General features: G+C 48.7%; 9 protein-coding genes across 9 annotated transcripts; 7 read left to right on the top strand and 2 right to left on the bottom strand.

Moving 5' to 3' along the window:
* The first annotated feature begins 119 nt into the window (after positions 1-119).
* C8Q69DRAFT_499131 (hypothetical protein) lies at positions 120-3,374 on the top strand. The gene is made up of 9 exons (XM_028632315.1): positions 120-228; positions 359-382; positions 475-575; positions 629-688; positions 752-1,134; positions 1,185-1,501; positions 1,580-1,999; positions 2,058-2,290; positions 2,376-3,374. Exons 1-9 carry the CDS (start codon positions 187-189, stop codon positions 2,920-2,922), a joined length of 2,127 nt encoding a protein of 708 aa, XP_028483988.1. The 5' UTR covers positions 120-186; the 3' UTR covers positions 2,923-3,374.
* A 700-nt stretch (positions 3,375-4,074) lies between these two features.
* Positions 4,075-5,439, top strand: C8Q69DRAFT_433783 (major royal jelly protein). The gene has a single exon (XM_028628521.1). It carries the CDS (start codon positions 4,187-4,189, stop codon positions 5,288-5,290), a length of 1,104 nt encoding a protein of 367 aa, XP_028483987.1. The 5' UTR covers positions 4,075-4,186; the 3' UTR covers positions 5,291-5,439.
* Positions 5,440-5,448: 9 nt separating this feature from the next.
* Positions 5,449-6,744, top strand: C8Q69DRAFT_469847 (DlpA domain-containing protein). The gene is made up of 4 exons (XM_028630795.1): positions 5,449-5,714; positions 5,764-5,821; positions 5,881-6,296; positions 6,372-6,744. The coding sequence occupies exons 1-4, from the start codon at positions 5,616-5,618 to the stop codon at positions 6,540-6,542; spliced, it is 744 nt and encodes a 247-aa protein (XP_028483986.1). The 5' UTR covers positions 5,449-5,615; the 3' UTR covers positions 6,543-6,744.
* A 91-nt stretch (positions 6,745-6,835) lies between these two features.
* On the bottom strand, positions 6,836-9,132 carry C8Q69DRAFT_499128 (putative multi-copper oxidase; the record flags this gene model as incomplete). The annotated part of the gene is made up of 6 exons (XM_028632314.1): positions 6,836-7,090; positions 7,143-8,255; positions 8,328-8,569; positions 8,642-8,716; positions 8,779-8,870; positions 8,961-9,132. 6 exons carry the CDS (start codon positions 9,130-9,132, stop codon positions 6,898-6,900), a joined length of 1,887 nt encoding a protein of 628 aa, XP_028483985.1. The 3' UTR covers positions 6,836-6,897.
* Positions 9,133-9,473: 341 nt separating this feature from the next.
* On the top strand, positions 9,474-10,750 carry C8Q69DRAFT_492191 (6-phosphogluconate dehydrogenase). Its single transcript, XM_028632164.1, has 2 exons — positions 9,474-9,754; positions 9,807-10,750. The coding sequence occupies exons 1-2, from the start codon at positions 9,642-9,644 to the stop codon at positions 10,672-10,674; spliced, it is 981 nt and encodes a 326-aa protein (XP_028483984.1). The 5' UTR covers positions 9,474-9,641; the 3' UTR covers positions 10,675-10,750.
* A 575-nt stretch (positions 10,751-11,325) lies between these two features.
* C8Q69DRAFT_499126 (class II aldolase/adducin N-terminal) lies at positions 11,326-12,387 on the top strand (the record flags this gene model as incomplete). The annotated part of the gene is made up of 3 exons (XM_028632313.1): positions 11,326-11,575; positions 11,637-12,007; positions 12,061-12,387. 3 exons carry the CDS (start codon positions 11,326-11,328, stop codon positions 12,295-12,297), a joined length of 858 nt encoding a protein of 285 aa, XP_028483983.1. The 3' UTR covers positions 12,298-12,387.
* A 470-nt stretch (positions 12,388-12,857) lies between these two features.
* On the top strand, positions 12,858-13,971 carry C8Q69DRAFT_521701 (fumarylacetoacetate hydrolase family protein; the record flags this gene model as incomplete). The annotated part of the gene is made up of 4 exons (XM_028633520.1): positions 12,858-13,124; positions 13,197-13,239; positions 13,295-13,359; positions 13,410-13,971. 4 exons carry the CDS (start codon positions 12,858-12,860, stop codon positions 13,884-13,886), a joined length of 852 nt encoding a protein of 283 aa, XP_028483982.1. The 3' UTR covers positions 13,887-13,971.
* Positions 13,972-14,817: 846 nt separating this feature from the next.
* C8Q69DRAFT_499124 (hypothetical protein) lies at positions 14,818-18,148 on the top strand. Its single transcript, XM_028632312.1, has 9 exons — positions 14,818-15,107; positions 15,177-15,212; positions 15,266-15,355; positions 15,409-15,689; positions 15,761-16,184; positions 16,281-16,710; positions 16,767-16,921; positions 16,986-17,294; positions 17,373-18,148. Exons 1-9 carry the CDS (start codon positions 15,069-15,071, stop codon positions 17,748-17,750), a joined length of 2,142 nt encoding a protein of 713 aa, XP_028483981.1. The 5' UTR covers positions 14,818-15,068; the 3' UTR covers positions 17,751-18,148.
* A 60-nt stretch (positions 18,149-18,208) lies between these two features.
* Positions 18,209-19,169, bottom strand: C8Q69DRAFT_433769 (methyltransferase type 11). Its single transcript, XM_028628520.1, has one exon. The coding sequence runs from the start codon at positions 19,155-19,157 to the stop codon at positions 18,318-18,320; it is 840 nt and encodes a 279-aa protein (XP_028483980.1). The 5' UTR covers positions 19,158-19,169; the 3' UTR covers positions 18,209-18,317.
* Positions 19,170-19,722: the final 553 nt, after the last annotated feature.

Genomic DNA, 19,722 nt, shown 5'->3' with positions numbered 1-19,722 from the left:
GTCAGTCTACAGGCACTCTCTCGGTAGATATCGAGTTCCCGGTTCATTCGGAGGCTTATCGGGCCCGAATCGCCGAGACCCTCCGACAGAAACCTTCCGAACGGACGTACCTGAGTATCGCAATCACTTTTCAGATCACCAGCATTGTAAACGCCCCTGCTCACCAACGAAATCTGGAGCCTGAATATGAGCTCAAGGCCCCCAGATGAGAACATGACCTTGCCAGCTGTACGTCAGAGTGATTCTATCATGCATCATCCAATAGCTGCTCCTACCGTTGACAATGCGGATCGTGGATCTTACTGAGATCTATGGATATTAATGCGATGTTGCTATCACGAGACTAATACATTTTCAGTGCGATCTCTGCTATATCAGAAAGGTTAGATTAGGTCAACATCTGCGCAGCCATAATGGAGATTTCTCATCGCAACCATGGCCCAAGTATGCTCATTGCAAGGACCACGCTTTTAGGTGAAATGTGACAGAGAAAAGACATGCAAAAACTGCGCGAATGCTCAAGTGAAATGCTGTCGTACACGTCCTAAACGTCACGCTCCATCTCGGAGATCGCGGTGAGTGTGTGCTAAGAAGCCTTCTTGCTTCCCAAGGGACTTACTGTTGGTAGCATGTCTACGCTAGCTGAACGGTTGACGAACCTCGAAAATACAGCACACGTCATTTCACAGTGCGTGACTCCAAACCATTTGTTTATTTCTCAATAGTTATAATGACTGTTTTATGCGTATAGGTTGGACAGTCCGTCTTCACCTCCTGAAGCTGCACGTCGGAGCCGCAGGGAGTCTTCTGCGCCGCGCAGCCACTTGTACAAGGGAGGTTCGCACCCCGACCATGAGAAGACTTCAACACGCCCACAGCACAGCCATGTAGTAGCAGACGAAGAACCCAGTCATCGGACAAATGAAGCGCGAGAATTTATCCAACAGGAGCTTGATCACAACATTCTACCACAGGAGCGACAAGCAGTGTTTGAGTCGGCACTGCAATTAATTAATCAGCTTCCCCATCTATCTGGGGAATCAAATGCTTCCGGATTGCTTGGTACTTCTGATCTTAGTCCATCGGTGATCTGCACCGCAGCACCAGCAGAGTTACTATATATGATGCTTCCCGGTATGAAACCAAATTGACCCGTATAGTCAGCAAATCTCATGATTTCAAAGCTTTTGCCCGTCGAACAGGAATAGGTGCATGCATGGAATGGCCAGACCACATCTCGACGAAAACTCTCGAGCGAATGACCCTTACTCTAATAGAAGGGCATCCAAGCCAGCAACTTCTCCTCCAGTATCGTGTGTGTGTCTATATAAAGGCATTCTTTTTCACTATCATGCGGGCCAATCCTCCTCACAGTAATTCTGTCCTCCAGAGACTAGAAGAGTCAAGAAGTCAATATGCAGCTACCGCTCTGGATTCCTTGAGTCGCATCGGCCTTCTATCACCTCCGAGTCTCCCACTGGTTCAAGCACTCTTATCAGGAGTAAGTTCCATCCTTCAATATCGCAGTCACGGGCAAGTTCCCTGTCTATCTCTGTCAGAGAAACTTATAAACTTCAAGGCAATATTCATGCAATATGTGGGAAATATGTCCCAGAGCTGGATGTTAACAGCAGCGGCTGCCCGTGCCATTGTTTCTCTAAATTACCATACCACGTTTCAAAACCCACCAGTACATGAAACAGATGAGGAAATCCGGTTCAGTGTCTACTGGTGCTATTACCTAGACAAGGTACTCAGTCTACTTTTGGTGCGACCACCTTCGCTTCCAAGGCTAAACGCTTCTCCTGTCTCATTGATACGCGGAGACGTATCCGACCCCCCAACTATAATGCTTCAACTTCTATTAACTGTGGCGGAGACACAAGAAAATGGTCTAGATTTAATGCAGGGTTTCGGAAATGAGGGGAAAGAGAACATAGACGTGCAATTTGAGAGGCTTGATAAAAAGGTCAAGTTGCTTCGAGAGAGAATTGATCATGTATACAAAGTCAACGGTCTCCTGGCGTATGTACCTGAACTAACTATCATTCCTAAAGGTCAGATCGACGATACCTGGAGCTCTCGCTACGTCATGGATGGATTTTGAATATGGGTATTATGCTATCCAGACCAATGTGTTCCAGTACCGCTTGCGAAGGCGCAGGTGTTATCTGTATCAAGGAGATTGTCTGTTCTCAGCGCGAAAAGCACTCAGCATATTGCTATACCTTCAGCATCGCAGTGCTGAGGATTCTGAAGTGATGGAGCCTTTTCCATCGTTTCTAACATGGTGAGTAGAGATGCTATATCGAATCCCTTCCGTATCCTACCCTCACGCAGCTCTTAGTCCTCTTCCGAACTAACTATCTATGCAGGACAGTCCTCCTTTACCCGCTCAGCCCCTTTTTCGTTTTATTTTGCAATGTTGTCAGCATATCCAGCATCGAGGACTTCGCCCTCTTAAAAGATGCCACTCTTCTCCTCTCGCGGTACAAGAACGCCAATCCATCCTTATTGAAACTCCACAATCTGCTCAACGCTTTTCTCAACTTATGCAAGAACTTGATAACCTCCGGAGGAAGCAAATTGGCCTCTTCGCCAATAGAGAATCATCAAACGATCAACATTGGAACGGACCAAAACGGAGACTCCTCGCGCCGAGATAACACGCCCTCTCTTGCGATGCTGCAATCTCTATCAGAAGACAATGCGGCCTCAGTGCCTGTTCCGCCAATACGGCCATTCAGCACTGACAGCCATTGTTTTTCCAGTGTTCAAGTTCCAATCGCTGTTCCTTTTCCAGGCACTGGACACGGAGCAGCTACTTCGCTATCGACGGATGATCTCATGTGGGAGCTCTTCACCAGTCAACCATCAGTAGACTGGCTCGAGTCAGGGGTATGGAAAGACACGTCTGATTAGGGATTGATAATAAATACGATCTCTGAATAAAGAAATTCACGAATCCCTTCGAGGGAATTTATTGCCATTCTCTACACCGTATAGCAATAGCCTGACTCCCAAGTTATCCAGTCCATGAATCATTCCCAAGCGTATCGTTGACGCGTCGGGAATGTCCCCATGGAACAAAAAAAACATCTCTTACTCTTATTCAATCTATACTTATAATGTAACTAATCGGTTTATTAGATCAGACAGTCCGATTCTATTGTGAATATCTATTTGAGAGTTATGCCATCTTGATTCGTATAACGTTATTCTATCTCCTCGTTGGCGATGATGGCGAGCAAGGCGCCTTGATTTCTGTTTGGTGGCGTTAATGCATAGTTAGTAGATTGACTGCAATGGTTAGGCGAAGTACTGAAGTTGCAATTTATGAAGTCATATCTGGACGGGTATAGTGTGGTCTCTGGCTATATTACAGATGCATATGCTGTACTACAGCAAAGTTATCATCACACCTGACTATATCGAATCGCCAGAAAAGATCGGGTCTCCCCATACGCTAAAGAGTAGAGTATTCCAGAAGGATGAATATTATTTCAGAAATGCGCTGTCATATTCGTTAGATTAATATATATTTCAAGATATATAAACTAGAATGCGGCTAAGAACCGTCGATCGGTGTTCGGATAAGAGATTTCGCTGTGCTTTCTTCTTTAGCTACATCCTGATATCGTAACCAGCATTGCATAATGATGCGATGAACAGGCATTACCTTTCTTAATAGCACACTGTTCGATACGCGGGCCGGAGCTCGGGAACCATCTTCTGTGCAAAGAATAAGGGGGTAACTGAAGAGCTTTGAATTCCTATCTGGATTGAGCTCGAAATTCCATAGCGGAAGGCCACAGACGACTGCCATCAGGTCCTGGAGACCCCCAAATAAGTATCATTATTCTGTGTTATAAATTGCGACGTCGACTAGAGATGAGGGATGCGACCGGCCAGTCTGGGGGTGTCCAACCCTCATATTAACTAGGTAAAAAAGCCGACCAATTACCTAAATATTCAGACGCATTTGAGACCCATGGAGACTTTTAGCAAATAAAACCGAGGGTTGTACCGGTCTATTCACCGTCCATTCTGGAGCCGGTAAAAATTGGAACTGAACCACAACTTCTGCAGTATCAGGCGTTATGGATGTGGAATATATTGCTCAACTCAGACCCTCAAAGAGTCCCAGCAATGCGGATACTATTGGTTTCAATATCCCAAGGCCAAGATGCTGTCTATTGTCTTTATTCTTGCACTCGTCCTCTGGCATATCCGAACAGCAGTCGCTCAGAATCCCAGCGTCATAGACAGTTTGGAGATCGATTCGCCAACAACTGGGTTTAGCATTGTGCCCGACAGTAGCCGCATTTTCCTCCTGTATAACCGCTTCGATGGCTCGACTGGACCGCTGCTCGTTGAGCGCTACGAGAACAACTCCTTCGTCCCATATCCAAGTAATGCCTGGAATTCTTTCGAGAGCACTCGAGACGCGGCCAATACATTTGTCAATGTCGCTGCCCAACGAATCGGTCCTGATGGCCAGTTATGGGTGCTTGACAATGGTCTCGCCAGCAACGGAACCCTTCATCCTGCCGGTGCGAAGCTGGTCACGATAGATATCTCAACGAACAAAGTGACCCGTATCTATCCATTTGCGGACTTGATTGCTCCTTCCAGCCTTCTCGATGACTTCCGGTTTAATAGGCGCATAGCATACCTTACCGATGCAGGAGCCGCCAGCATCATAGTGATAGACCTAGTCACAGGTACCGGGCGACGACTCCTAGAAAACCAGCTGGCGCTCAAACAATACATGCCCACGTCAGGGGAGGGCAGTCTGATGCGTAACTCTACGGGCGGATTTAACTTCATCTATGTCGACCAACTTGAAGTTTCCCCGGATGGGCAATATCTCTACTTTCAGCCCACAGCAGGAGGCATGTCACGCATCCCTACCAAGTACTTGAACCAGGCACTGCGCAACACCTCGTTTCCCGACATTGAACTGGAAAAATGGATCCAGCCGTTCTCGCATACGCCTTCAACCGGCAGCACGGCCATCGACGCCAGAGGCAACATCTACCTGAGTGACACGGACCGCCAGAACATCTTGAGAATATCCCCCGACGGGAAATCGGAGATTTTTGTACATGATTCTCGTCTTCTCTGGGTGGACGGAATGTGGCTTGATGGGCGGAACCGACTGTGGCTTCCAGCTGCCCAGTTCAATCGTGCCATGCAGTGGCATAATGGAACGAGTCAGATTGAGAAGCCGATAAGGATCTTTACGGTCGAGGTTGATGTTGGACCGTCGCCTCTTGACCATGCTTAGTACGACTGATGACTGCTTGATGTGGCGGGAAAATGGTGTACAGTAGTGTCAATTCCAGAAAGATCGCGGCACAAAGGCTTGCCGTCTCGCAGATTTGTATCCAATATTGACTCTACGTAATCATCAAAACCGAATATGAAGCACTCCGGTGGTCGACCGGGCCATTGCAATAGCCGGTATTCAGAATGACAAGCCCCTTTGGATTTAGCAGCAGGGACTCAAGTCTAATCGGCTAAACTCGCCTCCTACCCCTCTGAGCTGACCGGCGGGAGAGCCAGCATAAGTGTCTACGACGTAGTCATTTTCTGCCAATCCGTTTTACACGATGCCAGAAAAAGACACACCTTGGCCATTTCGACCTTTGGCTGGCCGAGTAAAAATGAACGAGGAACTGGAAAGACTACTGAACTACTCGGCATGCGAGGTATGAATACAGACCCTAGTCCCTGGAACCTTTCTCATAATCGACGTAGATCTCTGACGCGCTGCTGACCTTGGGCGTTCCGGGCGCCGGCTTCCTCCCTGACATTGGTATGGGTCCTGAGAGACACCGTACTTAAGTTGGTTGTCTACTTTTCTAACCGTCGAAGGGCCCATAAACACCGGGAACAAAGTGGTCGCTCCAGCAGTGACAGTTCTCTTCGTCCCAAGAGCGTCGCCCTCCTTCCCCACTCTCATCCCATCGGACTTTAGTACTACCCCGGACTCCAATATCCCCGATGGATCGATCTACGCCGACATGGCCCTCCCCGATACAATTGTCGTAATGAGCCAGCCTAGGGGCACGAGGACTGCCACAATGGGCGGGCTCATGGCGGCGCGCATGAGGAAAATCGGAGTGAAGGGTATACTGGTCGACGGACGGGTAAGAGATGTGAAGCAACTTAGGGAACTGGTGGACATCCCGGTCTGGGCGCGGGCAACGAGCATCGTGGCAACGAGGGGGGAGTGTAGAGCGCATGCAGTTAACGTGCCGATTCATATTGGAGGCACAAGAGTTGAGCAGGTGAGAGAAACACACTTGCTGTTCTGCTATAATGGATTCTTATTGGTATCTTTGGTGTGCTAATGTCTTTCCTAGAGAGACATTGTCATGCTTGACCCGGAAGACGGCTGTGCTGTTTGCATTCCAAAGGACAAGCTCGGTTTAGTGCTGGAGATGGCCCCTAAGTTTGCAGTGGATGATGAGACTAAGATGCAGCGGGTTATGAGGGGAATGAAAGTCGAGGACGCAATCAAAGAAAGCATATAGGGGAAAACCGTATTTGGTTTCAAGAGCCCAATACTTTTTCCCTCGGATTTGGTAGAGAATTAGGTTCGCTGCCACGGTATCTGACGTTATAGTTCGAGTAGCTACAAGTTCAAAATGCCCTGGCATAGAAACTATATTAAAATTATAAAGTCCGCAGGAGCTATTGCCTTAAAGATGAAAGCCAGTGGTCACTTAAACCAGGATTACAATGTTATGACATAAAACAGCAATTACATACGCTAACTGTGCAATCCTTTTGAGTCTGTTGCAGAAGCACTTTGAAATATAAATGGGCGTTCCAATAAATCTAGCATTTTATGAGAGTCTGCATGTGTATCTCATTATTTACGCAAAATTAATCACTAAAGTAATGGTTGACCAAGGGATCGTAGGAGCTGTTTCCATACGCATTGCCACCGTAGTTCAAATAGCCCTCAACAAGACTCGGTCCAGTGTTGTGTGTGACTTCGGTTGCATTACCCATAACCCACAATGCCTGCATTCCCATAATCATGTGCTGAAGAACATGGCAGTGTATCATCCACACTCTGAAGGGAGATTAGTACATGCATGTCATGAACTGTCTGCAAGTTTACTTACCCCGGATTGTCAACCTTTAACCGCCAGGCACGCCATCCTTGAGGTGTATATTCAGTATTCGTTCCCACTCCGTCGCCGGTAATATATTTGTACAGTAGACTGGTGTCTCGCTTGATAGGAGTGTACCCGGTGAGTTTCTCTTCATTAGCAGTGGCGTTGTATTCTCCTGGGCCACTACCAAGGTCATAGATGTGATCGCCATGGATATGCCAGGGATGGGTGTCAAACCCACCACTCCGGTTGTTGTTGTTATTGATAAGGATAATATCAATAACTTCGCCTCTGCGTGCTGGGTACACATTTAGCCCAGGATCCCATCCTCCATATTTTTGAACTGCTAAATCATAGTTCGGAATAGCGCTCTGACCACGTCGATAAATATCAACTAGGTAAGGTACATCAGCAGACGGAGCCGTATCATTGTATGGATCCCCATGCTCGTGCTGGTCATTCTCTGTCCAGGTGTGATTGTTAACTGTCCAAAATGCACCACTCTTGACAACAAGCTGTGTAGATGTGAGATAGACCTGACGAGTAACCTGGTCGGCTGTTGGGAAGCCATTTGGTTTCAGCGGTTGCAGCTTATACTCCAACCAGTCCTCCAGAGCATAAGGAATGAACACAGGCTTCTCAGCTGGGGGCTCAGCCGGGATCGTGCTGTTCACATTCGGACCCAGGTCTGTCTTGTAAGATAGGATAGCGTAGAATGTGTTATTTAAGTTCCTGTAGCGCGTCTCGATCTGTATCCAAAACTTTGTCCTGCCTAGTGCCTTCAATTCTTGCTCTGATTTTGTTTCGAGGAGAAAGTCGTAGCGTTGTCCGCCGCCGAGCTGAATGAGGCTAGTGTTTGCAGGCTCGGTGTATGCCCCGTCAACATTAATGATAGTAAGATTGTCGTGATCTTCAAAGGCGAAAGCTAAAGGACTCATTGCGACACCCCCAATGGCGCGGAATCGATAAACCTTGCTCTGCTCTACCTCGATAACCTCCGGGCGGCAGGGTCGCAGCACTCCAGGGTCGAATTTACCATAAGGCTTCGAGACCAATGAGTCTTCACCGTCTCGAGCACGATATCCGTTACCATTCACGAGTATTGATTCCGCTTCTCCAGGCCTGTGTATTAAATAGTGCTACTGGTCAATCAAACGGACGAGTGCATCTATGCGTCTGTATAGACAAACGTACCATTTGTAGCTCACAAATGGACCTTGCAGGAAGTCCATTGCTGCTTGGTCAGTCACATTGAAGAGCTCGGAGAGAAACAGGACACGGTCTTCATAATATTCGTATGGCGGCAACCCATCAGCCTCCTCGACGATCAACACGCCCGCAACGGTGTCAGACTGAAAACCGACATGGGAATGGTAATAGTATGAACCGGCTTCGCCTATTTTCGGCCGCACTTCGTAGTCGAAAAAGTGATGGGGCTTTGACGGGCTTCCTCAGTCTCAGACTTCATTTCCAAGGTTCCAGAGCAGTGATTGAGAAGTCAATCTTACACTGATAGGCCATTGACTGGCCTGAGGTGTTCCGTCAGACCATGGAGCAGCTGACTGCGATATGCCGTGCCAATGCTTTGGAGTTAACAATCTAATCAGCTGGACTGGTCACTCCACGGAGAGGCTCTTCACCGTACCATGGTTAGATTAGAGGAGTTCATGGCATTGTAAACCCTAATCCATGTAGTTTGGTTTTCCTTCATATAGAGGGTTGGACCCGGTGTCGTTCCTGTGATATAGGCTATAAGAATCCAACATCCTCCAAATAATACAGGATAGAGTGCATGCCGCGCTCCTGCAGCACACAGGCAAAACATACCATTGACAAGCGCAGATAGCCTTGTGCGACATGCAATGCTGGTTTCTTCCTCGGTGACGCGCAGTATATAGTGTGGTTGAAATAAGGCATCATGTCTGACCTGTTGAAAGGCAGAGATCCTACCAAAAGTGGCCACCAGAAGACCTAGCAGGAAAAAACTGAATGACAACATCACCAAGGAAAGCTGTCTGCGCACGTATGAACTTAATGGTGTACAGGAAGCCTTGGTACAATTCAGAATGCGAAACCCCACAAAATTTATACCTGGATATGGGGCTCAGGCGCAATGGCATTTAGCAACAAATGACCATGAAGCTCTTCCTGTGAAGATGGTCCTACATAGAGTACTCGATAGTCGCTGGCGGTCAATTACAAAGCCTGAATGTCACTAGTGTGGCTCATGTTCGCCGACCTCCACTCCGTTTAGCAACTACACTACGGAGGAACTGTTGTTCTCCCTAGCTCATAGATAGCCGGTAGTTTAACAGGTCGGCCCTATCAAGGGCGCAAGTGCCAATTCGTTGCTCTTCGCGAAACCGCCAATCCTGGGTGTTGTAAGCGGTCACTAATGTACATTAAGGTGTCATAAAACCCCGGATAGATCCAAGGAAATAAACAAAATCCCCAACTTTCATCAGCCCCCTACAAGCTCGTTGCTGTTTTCTTCACAAAGCGAACACTATGGCCGCCCCTGTGAAAGTCGGTATTGTCTCCATTGGGGAGATGGGCTTTGGCATCGCAAATTTGCTCAGCGCCCATGGATACACCGTTATGACCAATATTACGGGTAGAAGGTGAGTGAAGTGTTCAACTATACCACGCAGAAACCCGCTCTAACAGTCACAGCGACTACACTTACAATCGCGCCCGCACAGCAAATATCCGATTACTCGACAGCGACGAAGAGCTTGTCAAACAGGTAGACTATCTCTTCTCGATCGTCCCCCCACGCGATGCCCTCGCTACAGCACAACGGTTCATGTCAGTCAAGCAAGCTCGCAAGAGTCCGTTGTATTACGTCGACCTGAACGCTATCAGCCCTAGACTTGCACGTCACATTGCTGCGGAGTTCAAGCAGAACGTACCGGGTATCAAATTCGTTGATGGTGGTATTATCGGCGGGCCTCCGCGCTTGAAGCAGTCAAGCTCCAATGAGAAACAGGCTTCTGAACCCGAAGGGGACATCGCTGCTACCTGGGCGCGGCCTGCGATTCCGATCTCTGGTCCAGACGGACTGGCCAACGAACGTCTAGCGAAGGTGCTGAACACGATATCCCTGGGTGCGGATATTGGGGCTGCAAGTGGGCTCAAATGCTGCTATGGATCGCTGATCAAGGGTCTTCTTGCACTGTCTATCCAATCTTTTAGCACGGCATATTCCATGGGCGTGTATTCGGAATTGCATCAGCTTCTTGAAGCCTTTCAACCGAGGTTGCGGAACAGTATTACAAAGATGATTGTTGAGACTCCACCCAAGGCAGGTCGGTGGGTGGATGAAATGGTGGAAATTGGACGGTGCTTTGGGGAGGAAGGTGGGTGGGATAATGCTGGGGGGACTCAAGGCGCGGATGTTTACCAGCGGGTGGCCGAGGTCTACAGAGCAGTAGCAGAGCAAACAGTGTTGGGAAAGGAGAGACAGGAGCACCGAGTAAGAGGAACCACGGCGGACGATCTCGCTGCTGCTGTTAGGGAGGGATTAGCAGAGAAGAAATAGGCGAAAGGTGTATCTCCCTTGAGCGGCCGTTAGCCATATGCTTGAGTATCAGTTCCTGACTCTGCTGAATGTTTATCCCATTATACCATAGTGCAATCAAATTGCTGGAAGATTCCTGTAGCCTAATATCACTGGCGAGGTCGAGGATTGAGTGAACAACTAGAACGGCCTGAGGTGGGCCTATCGAGGTATGGTATGTACAATATGATCGGAAACGTCAGAATCAGAGAAGCCCCGTATGAGCTGGGAAATCTCTGTCTCCGTTTCTGATGGATTTGTCCTGGGCGCACAAAGTCCGGCAAATCTTAAGAGACCGGTTGATCCTACGGCGTAACTCGATCTGGATGAGAACGTAGATCCAGGGGCGAGGTTGGCTTGGGGCACCAAAAGCGTTGTTCACAGAGCAGGAGCAGTACCAATGCGGCCCCTATGCTATGTAACGGGCTCCACGTGTGGGCGCCATGTATATTCAATAGTAAAGCCGGTCGTTAAAATTCCCCAGCAGCGTCCGGTTAGTTTGTCTTGTCCGCCTCATCGCGAAGGGATAAAGAGCCGGGATGGTCAAGTTTTCATAGCCTATGGCTTCAACACCATTTCCGCTATCACACTGACTGTGTCTCTTATCCAATCCGTCAATAATTTCTGTCCAAGATGGCCCCCTCTGCTACGGTTCTCCAGAACGAGGATAACACCAATGCTGTGTCTGGTGCACTCGGCTTGTCCAAGAACGGTCACAAACTCAGAATCCGCTCGTATCCTGTTTTTGGGACCTTAGATGAAGAAAGGCTCTACCGCAAGCAACATCTAGCTGCTGCGTTCCGTATATTTGCTGAGCGCGGGTTCGATGAGGGGATTGCAGGTCATATTTCGGTCCGCGATCCAATTCTGACTGACCACTTCTGTACGCCGTCTACGTCGTGGAATTCCCTAGGAGCGTCAATAATTCTGATCCAATGTCACAGGGCTGAATCCACTTTCAATGCATTTTTCCCAGATAAAAGTGTCAGACTTGATCCTTGTCGATGAGAACGGTCTGGTGGTAGAGGGAGAAGAGCCGATTAATGCTGCGGCTTTTGCTATCCATTCCGAAATACACAAGGCACGGCCAGATATCCACGCTGCGTGTCATGCCCATTCCGTTCATGGAAAGGCTTTCAGTGTTTTTGGCCGAGAACTGGATATGATTACTCAGGATGCTCTGCGGTTCTACAAAAGCCACGCCGTGTACACCGACTTCGGAGGCGTGGTCCTAGACCGAGAGGAGGGCAAGCGTATTGCCAAAGCACTTGGTAAGGGAAAGGCTGCAATACTGCAGAATCATGGACTACTCACGGTGAGGAAAGAGCCGTCCGCTTTACGCCGTGTATCTTTACTGACCTTCCCCAGGTAGGTAGGAGTATTGACGAGGCCGCATTCTGGTTCATCAGCCTGGAGAAGACCTGCCATGCTCAGCTTCTTGTTGATTCAGCGCAACATGGAAGTGGCCATGAAAAGGTTATCATTAAAGAAGCCGAAGCAGAGTACACGGCTGCACAGGTTGGAGGGCCTGAAAAGGGGTGGCTTGGGTTTCAGCCGTACTACGATGAAATTCTCGCGAAGACAAATGGTAGCTTTCTGAGATGAGAAAGTTCTATGATTGTCTTCTGAAGCTTTGTATTAATCGCACAGTTGCAATTATTACTGTACCAGTGTGCCTTGCATCCACATAAGTGCATTCCCAGTTGTATAAAGCGATGCTGAGAGGCCCGCTAACAGGCAACTGTTTGTTCCTGTGTGTCGGATCAATGCCCAGAACATAATTTCCTAGACCAGGTAATCATATAGCATGTACCCGGATCGTAGGGAATCACAATAGCTGTCTTCTAGTTATCCTGACAGGAGACAAGAAATCCGGCCGAATGGGTTAAGTTTATCAGATTCACTCCACGTCCCTGTCCGGCGTTTCTGAAAGTGCAACGAGACGATACCATAATTACGTCGGCTAAACCGCATGCTAGAATACCCCAGGTCTGGCCGATTTTTCCAACCGGGGGAAAGAACTTATCGAATGTCGCGGTGGAAGTCTGTGAGCTCGGAAGAATTAGGCAACACGCAACCTGTCCAGGCGCTGGTCTCATTGCATATAAGTTCTGCTCTATCCACATAGATGAAGGTCTAGAAGAATATCTTCGCATCTTGCTACAATGGCCTCTTCGAAGTTTGAGCGTTTGATACGGTTTGTCAGTTCATCCGGGGATATCTACTTTGGCGAGGTCCCTAAGGACCACCCCTACAACCAGAGTCTGATAGGAATCGAGGCGCCTGTATACCAGGGCGCGTCGCCTTTTGATCCGGACTTCAAGCTTAGTGGCGAGAATTCTGAGGTCAAAAAGCTTCTGAGTCCGTTGGTAGATGTCCCATTCATTTATGGCGTCGGCCTGAACTATAGACGGCACGCCGAAGAAGCAGGAGTATGCCCCTCAACCAAGAAGTGCGGCCATTGCACTCGAAAGACTGCCGAATGTTTGTTGACGATACTATAGGTTCCTATTCCACAACATCCCAAGACCTTCGTGAAGTATCCCGGTCAGTGATTTGAGCCGACAAGACTGCGTCGACTCGAGGATTAACATCGTCACAGATGCTATGACGGGTCCGTACGATGACGTCCATCTACACTCAGCGGCGCTTGATGTGGACTATGAGGTACATAATTCTATCCGATGGGACTGGACTGTTCTAACAATCCACACCAGGGAGAGTTAGTGTTCGTGATGGGTGAAAATGTCAAGGACATCGCAGAGGATGCAGACCCCCTCCTCCATGTCCTAGGATATACCATCGGCAACGATATCTCGAGCAGATGGTGGCAGGAAGCGGCTAAAGGCGGACAATCGAATTACGCGAAGTCCTTCGACGGGTTTGCCCCTCTTGGACCTGTTCTCGTCTCGTCAAAGCTCATTCCAGACCCTGCGAAGCTCACACTTCGCACATGGGTGAATAACGAGAAGCGACAAGAGTCGGGTATCGATGATTTGATTTTTGATGTCCCGGCGATCGTTCGATTTTTCAGTCAAGGTCGGACATTGCGCAAGGGAGCCGTTGTGATGACGGGCACGCCGTCTGGGGTTGGGAGTTTCCAGAAAGGGGGGCCCAAATTCCTCAAGCACGGCGATGTGGTGGAGATTGAAATCGAGGGGATTGGGAGAGTCAAGAACAGAATTATTCAGTGAACTTCGGTACAGTACTCTAGGGTTACGAGATTATATTATTGCTAGATGATATTTGCTGTGATTGATAAATATCTCGATTTGAACCACTCCTGAATGCTGATACAAGATTGCGCTCTAAGCTATATATTTTCGGGGCCTTACTTAAAATACTAGTCTCCTGCCCACCAGCCTGTTTAGCCAACCTGGAATTAATTAGCTAGCTAAAGCATCTCTAGACTCGATCCTCAATCAAGCACTCATAAGCAGTCTCAAGAATTCAGAGATATATCTTATCCGATCGCCCAAGAATACCATAAGTAGTAAAAGTTTGAGATTGTTCATCGGTTACCTTATTCGCCAGAGACCCGAACCTTATCCAAGCAATATGGGACGAAATGAAAGATGAAAGATCGAGATAGACATAACAATCCGAGAGAGCATATCATAACTCGCTGCGGCAAGCAATGCCAGATATATTATACGACTTGTGCGGCTTTAGCAGCTATTGTAGGGAACGCGTAACCGCTGAAGGACAGTTATGCGGGCGCAAAGGCCCTTCAAATCCTAATTGATATAAATCCTAGATATCTCAGATAACAGGAATAGATACAGTAGGATCCTTGCTGCTGGATATTTGATTCCAGTGCTTAAGCGAGAAGAGAGAGAACTATTAATCTTTATCCATACCCAGTGCAGTTACATTCTGCGCCAAATTTCCGACGCGGAATCTTGAATAGGTACTTAGTATGTATATCCAAATATTACATTTGCAGTATTCTGCAAGGTCCAGGGTTGTGGAAAGTACCCAGATGGGTATTGGGATATTGGGGCCAAGACTCTAGTTATACCATATGAGAGACGCTGCGAATCACCGCTCGTCAAATTCCTCTACTCTCATGCAATCTCGTCCCTTTTAACTCCTATTCCGTACTTGGCAGCTCCATTCATCAGTGGACCATGATCGGCCCCCCGCGCTTCTCCACATATTTCCCCGCAATATGTTGGCACGGAGTACGGAGTAGTTAGCTCTGGTCCTGATTTCGTTGATTAAAAGGCATCAACCATGCGCCGGGGAGTCGGTTGAACTCGTTTTCCTTCTTACCTGACCAGGTTCTTCCGCCCCGGCAGCCGAAGCTGCGACCACATCAGCATGTCCATCTTCCACCGTCTGTGTTGAAACCCCGTTCGTCTACACCTGGCATAATGACCGTTTGTGGAGGCAGCAAAAGAAAGAGAAGCGGCGTCAGTCTACGAACCGTGACTTGAATCAGGGATGGCACGACGTGTTACTAATGTATACTTCGTGTACAGCGCGCATGCGATCGGTGTCATCGGAACGCCTGCAGAGTACGAGCTGGCCACTTTGTAGACTTGACTGAATTACTCACGGTGCCTCGCAGTGTTCGCCCGGAGTCGAAGGAACGGTTTGCGCTCGTTGCAAAGATCAAGGATTGGAGTGTACATACGACAGGCCGGTTAAGCGACGAGGGGTAATTTGCACTTTTCTTCCTTCTCTATTCTCGCCAACTAATACACCAGATAGCCCAATCCGGCCCGGCGAGTCGCACGAGAGAGCGATGCTTCTTCTCCGGTGCCTTCGACCCAGCCTGCTCCACGACAGCCCACCGTCGCAATGGAGGATACGGCGGGGATACCAGCCCCTGCCCCGACCGGGGCTTCACCGATCCAAGTGAGTCCCGTTGACGGCAGTGAGGCCGGCCTCTCTACGCAGCTCTCGTCAATTTACTCCGCATACGAAGGTGTGATCCCACCCGACACCATTGAAGCCCTCGTGGATGTCTTTTATCATACCATATACCCCATGTAAGCATATCTCGCACTCTTCATTCGTTGGCAGGGCACTATATGCTTACTTCGGTATCCTTACCGTTCAGTCGACCCTACTTCCACTGGCCTACTTTCCGCGCCCAGATTTCTAACCAGCTCTACCGGTCGGACTGGGGCGTTTTTGTTGTTACAATGGCCGTCTGTGCCCTTACAGCCGGGCGACTGTACAATGGCATACCGAGTACTCACAACCTGGAAGGCCTTCGTTCCGATGCAGTGACATTGTCTTCTACATGCTATTTTGCAGCAGTAAGAGCAATGCCAAAAAACCTTACCGCCATCACAGACTACTGCCAGGCGATGAAAGCACATGCGCTGCTAGCATCGGTATGTCTCCAAAACGGGGATCTCAGAGGGCCCATCACCCACCTTGGGGATTACAGCTCGCTGTCCATATTGAATGGGTTCTACACCGAAAGCAGATGGCCTAATAACTTATCAGAAATCGAGAAACAAGAACGGCGACGATTGGTGAGATTACTCATGTTGAACAATCTTCGGTTACTTTCAGAACACGGCCCTGGCTAGCGACCAGCGGGATTCCCTTGCTAACGTCTTTTTCTGCAGTTCTGGGCTGTATACCAGCAAGAGCAATACATCGCCAGCAACTTCGGTCTACCTGCTAGGCAGAGCGAGGCAAATCGATCGGTTCGTTATCCTGTTGAGGTATTTGACGATGAGGATATCACCGCCACCCAGATCAACCTTCGTCAAGATCAGATTTCTTTTCTCCAAGGCTGGAATTTCTGCAGCGATCTATATCGCCTCCTAGAGCACATCCGGGCCGCAAAACACATGGAACAACAAGGGAAGACGAAGACGACGAATGAAAGCAGCAGTGAGATTGAGACATTGATTGCCGGTGTTCGACCCCCAAGGGATTTCGCCTCGGATAGTCTCCATTTTATATCGAAGGCGCACAAGGACCTACCACCGGTGCTCAAATCGGTCAAAACTTTGACAGGAGACCTGTCTACTGACCGCTATAGCTTTGTTGGTATGTACGCTTAACCTGGCTGCCACGATTACCACTCATGTTGACGAATCCCACAGCCGCCAACATTCTCTTCACAACGCAGAACATGAAAATGCTTATCGTCGAGAGCGAGCAGCCAAGCATCAACCGCTGTTGCGATATTGCCAGCGATTTACTCGATGAACTCAGCGTCGTGCCCCTCGAGTTCTTCCAGACTGTCAGCACAAGCTCGGTGGGTCTCCAAACATTCTCCATTAGCTATCATCCACTCAAGCTGACTATTTGTCTCCTATTAGCTTCACCACCTCTCCCACGTCGGCCAGCTGCTTAGCAGCACAATTCGTAAACCGTTATCAGCCTGGCGATACATCCAAGTCCACAACATTCTCCTCCTTCTCGCCGACTTCCTCGAAAAGATCGAGTCGTCCCGTTTACCCTCCGCTGGGCTGGCCATCAAGTTGCGCACTCAGATCAGCGCCATGGATAGCTATATGCAGCAGGTGTCACAGAAGAATCAAGGGCCAGGGTTGCTCTCGATCGGGCAGACGTTGCTCCTTGGAGCCCCAGATGCCAGTGCCGCAGAAGGTATTAGGTTACCAAGTACGGTCAGTTGTCCTTATCGAAAACACCAAGCGGGGTTGGTAATGAATGACACTGAAGTCTTTTTCTTGAAAAAATTATAGACCTCCCCATCTCGGTCTGTGGATAGTGCTAGGGATTTACAAGAGCCCAGAGATTCGCCGAATGTCTCCTCGCGGTTGGATCAGGTACCTAGGCTGGTGACTGCCAGCCAAGGCACATCAGAAAACAATCACCAACCACAAGTACACCGACTTGGAGCGCATTCATCGCAGCAGAAAGGCCAACTGCATGCGAGCACTCGTCTACCTGAGTCCCTAGCTGCCACGCAAGAGTCTGAGCCGAGTCCTACCAATGCGTTCACCTTTGCGCTTCAGACAGCGAACCTGAATTCCCAGACGGAGTTTGACTTTGGGTCTGGGTTGGACGGCTCTCTTTTCCCCGACTTGTTCGCGGAGAGTTGGCCTGGTTTGTTGAAGTGAGATTGCTCTTTCAAGTTAGCACGAGGGTAGCAAGCTGGATATAGGTATTGTAGAATATATTTGTCAAGAATTCCATGGCTCCAATGCGCTTCACATATAGCCACTCGGAAGTATTACCCGCGAGTGTATCCGTTATCCCGCTGACCGGCCGCTGGTCTCTTTCGTCTCGCGATCAGTGACACATTGACTGCTGTGTCTTAGCTCAGAAACAACTTTCATCAGCGACCTTGACCATACATCATGCCAAGGCCCGGCTGCACTCGCTAACCTGGGCGTTCGAGATGATGATCACCGTGTGTCGGCACGGACGACACAGATATGTTACACCTCTAGATATATCAAGTAGCGGGAGCAACGTACGACTTCTCTATTGACCATTAGATATGGATAGCAGTAGCATAAAATGTATATACGTAGATAGTCCAGCAAAACCATGGACTTTGCAGTCATATTGCTTCCGTGCCTTTCGGATTCGACGCATCATCGTGGTGCTTATTCTATCAAATAACGGTCACATCATGCAACTAGCTATCAGACTTCTATATAGCCCGTTGTCATTTCAACAAGCTAAGATTTGTCCACTCGGCATAAAATCTCCGCGTGAACGAGAATAAAACTCCCCTCATCTTGGGCACCCCACTCCCTCCAAAGTCTCGCGTATCTATCCATATCCTCGTTGGTACAGAAGCCACGGGAGACTGCATCTCTCCTAAATGCACTAGTTAACATTCGATCAGCCCAGTGGTCCCCCCAGTACTTTCTCTCCTTCTCATCGCAGTAGCACCAAGCACTTGAACTGGAGGTCATCGCATCCCTGGAAAATCCCGCTTGACGCGCAAATACATGCAACATCCTCCCTGTTCCCGGATTTGCACCATGGGATTTGACAACTTGGACATAGAGGTCCCACCACTCCTTCTTGTCTGGTGTTAGCGGATACCACAAGAATCCATCCATAATGGATTCACGGCATGCAACCAGGCCTCCTGGTTTTGCAACGCGCCGCATCTCCTCGATTGCCGCGGCCGGGTCGTAGATATGTTGCAGCACTTGGTGTTCATGCACCACGTCAAATGTGTTGTCCGGAAATGGGAGATTGAAAATATCACCGGTAGTGAAAGAGATATTCTCAATCCCCCTTTGCTGCGCGTTTTCTGCGGCCTTTTCGACACAATCTACCGACGCATCAACGCCAGTGACGTGGCCCCGAGGTAGATAGTTGGCTGCTAAGTCGCACGATATTGTCCCCGGTCCGCATCCAACATCAAGCACACGCATGGACGGCTCAAGGTGTGGAAGCAAGTAGGCACAGCTGTTAGCGGCGGTGCGCCACTCATGACCTTTGGTCACGGAGGCGCTGCTGCCAGCATACTTTGCGTATGGGAAGATGATAGCGGCAGGACTCATGATTCTGTAAAGGGTGTTAGTTTGATTATTGATTTTTCAGAACCTGTCCGTATTATTGAATTACCATAGATTGATTATATGGCTATAATTGGTGTTTTGAGATAGCCTTTGCACTTGCTTTGTCTAGTGTCACAGTTACACTGCGAACAGTAGATGGTCTCTTGCCAGAACAGCTATCCTTATAGCTTGCTCAACTCCGCGAAGGTACTTATGGGCGGCGCATAGTATGTGAACGGCGAAATCCTCTTGTAGATGCTAAAGTTTCCCACTCCTGGGTCTGTGTAATCGTATGTACAATGCTGATAAGACATCCTCAGGAAATTGTCCGGGGACTCATCTACTCATTTCGCCGATAATGTATAGATGGAATAATACTTCTATGACCTCCCATATAGTACAGAATTAGATTTGGCAATATAAAATTACGAGGACACTCTTGTTTTGCCATGTTGATCGTCGGCGTTTAGACTATCAATGCTGGCTTAAATTCCACCGGTGCCGTGTCGAATCTCGTACACGCTGCGGAACCAGCGCATTAATTATTACGCCGCCGGTATAATTAATA

The sequence above is a fragment of the Paecilomyces variotii genome (assembly GCF_004022145.1).
Source record: "Paecilomyces variotii strain CBS 101075 chromosome Unknown C8Q69scaffold_7, whole genome shotgun sequence".
Classification (NCBI taxonomy): Eukaryota; Fungi; Ascomycota; class Eurotiomycetes; order Eurotiales; family Thermoascaceae; genus Paecilomyces; species Paecilomyces variotii.
Note: the sequence above shows the minus strand (reverse complement) of the source record. Positions and strands in the feature narration are given on the sequence as shown.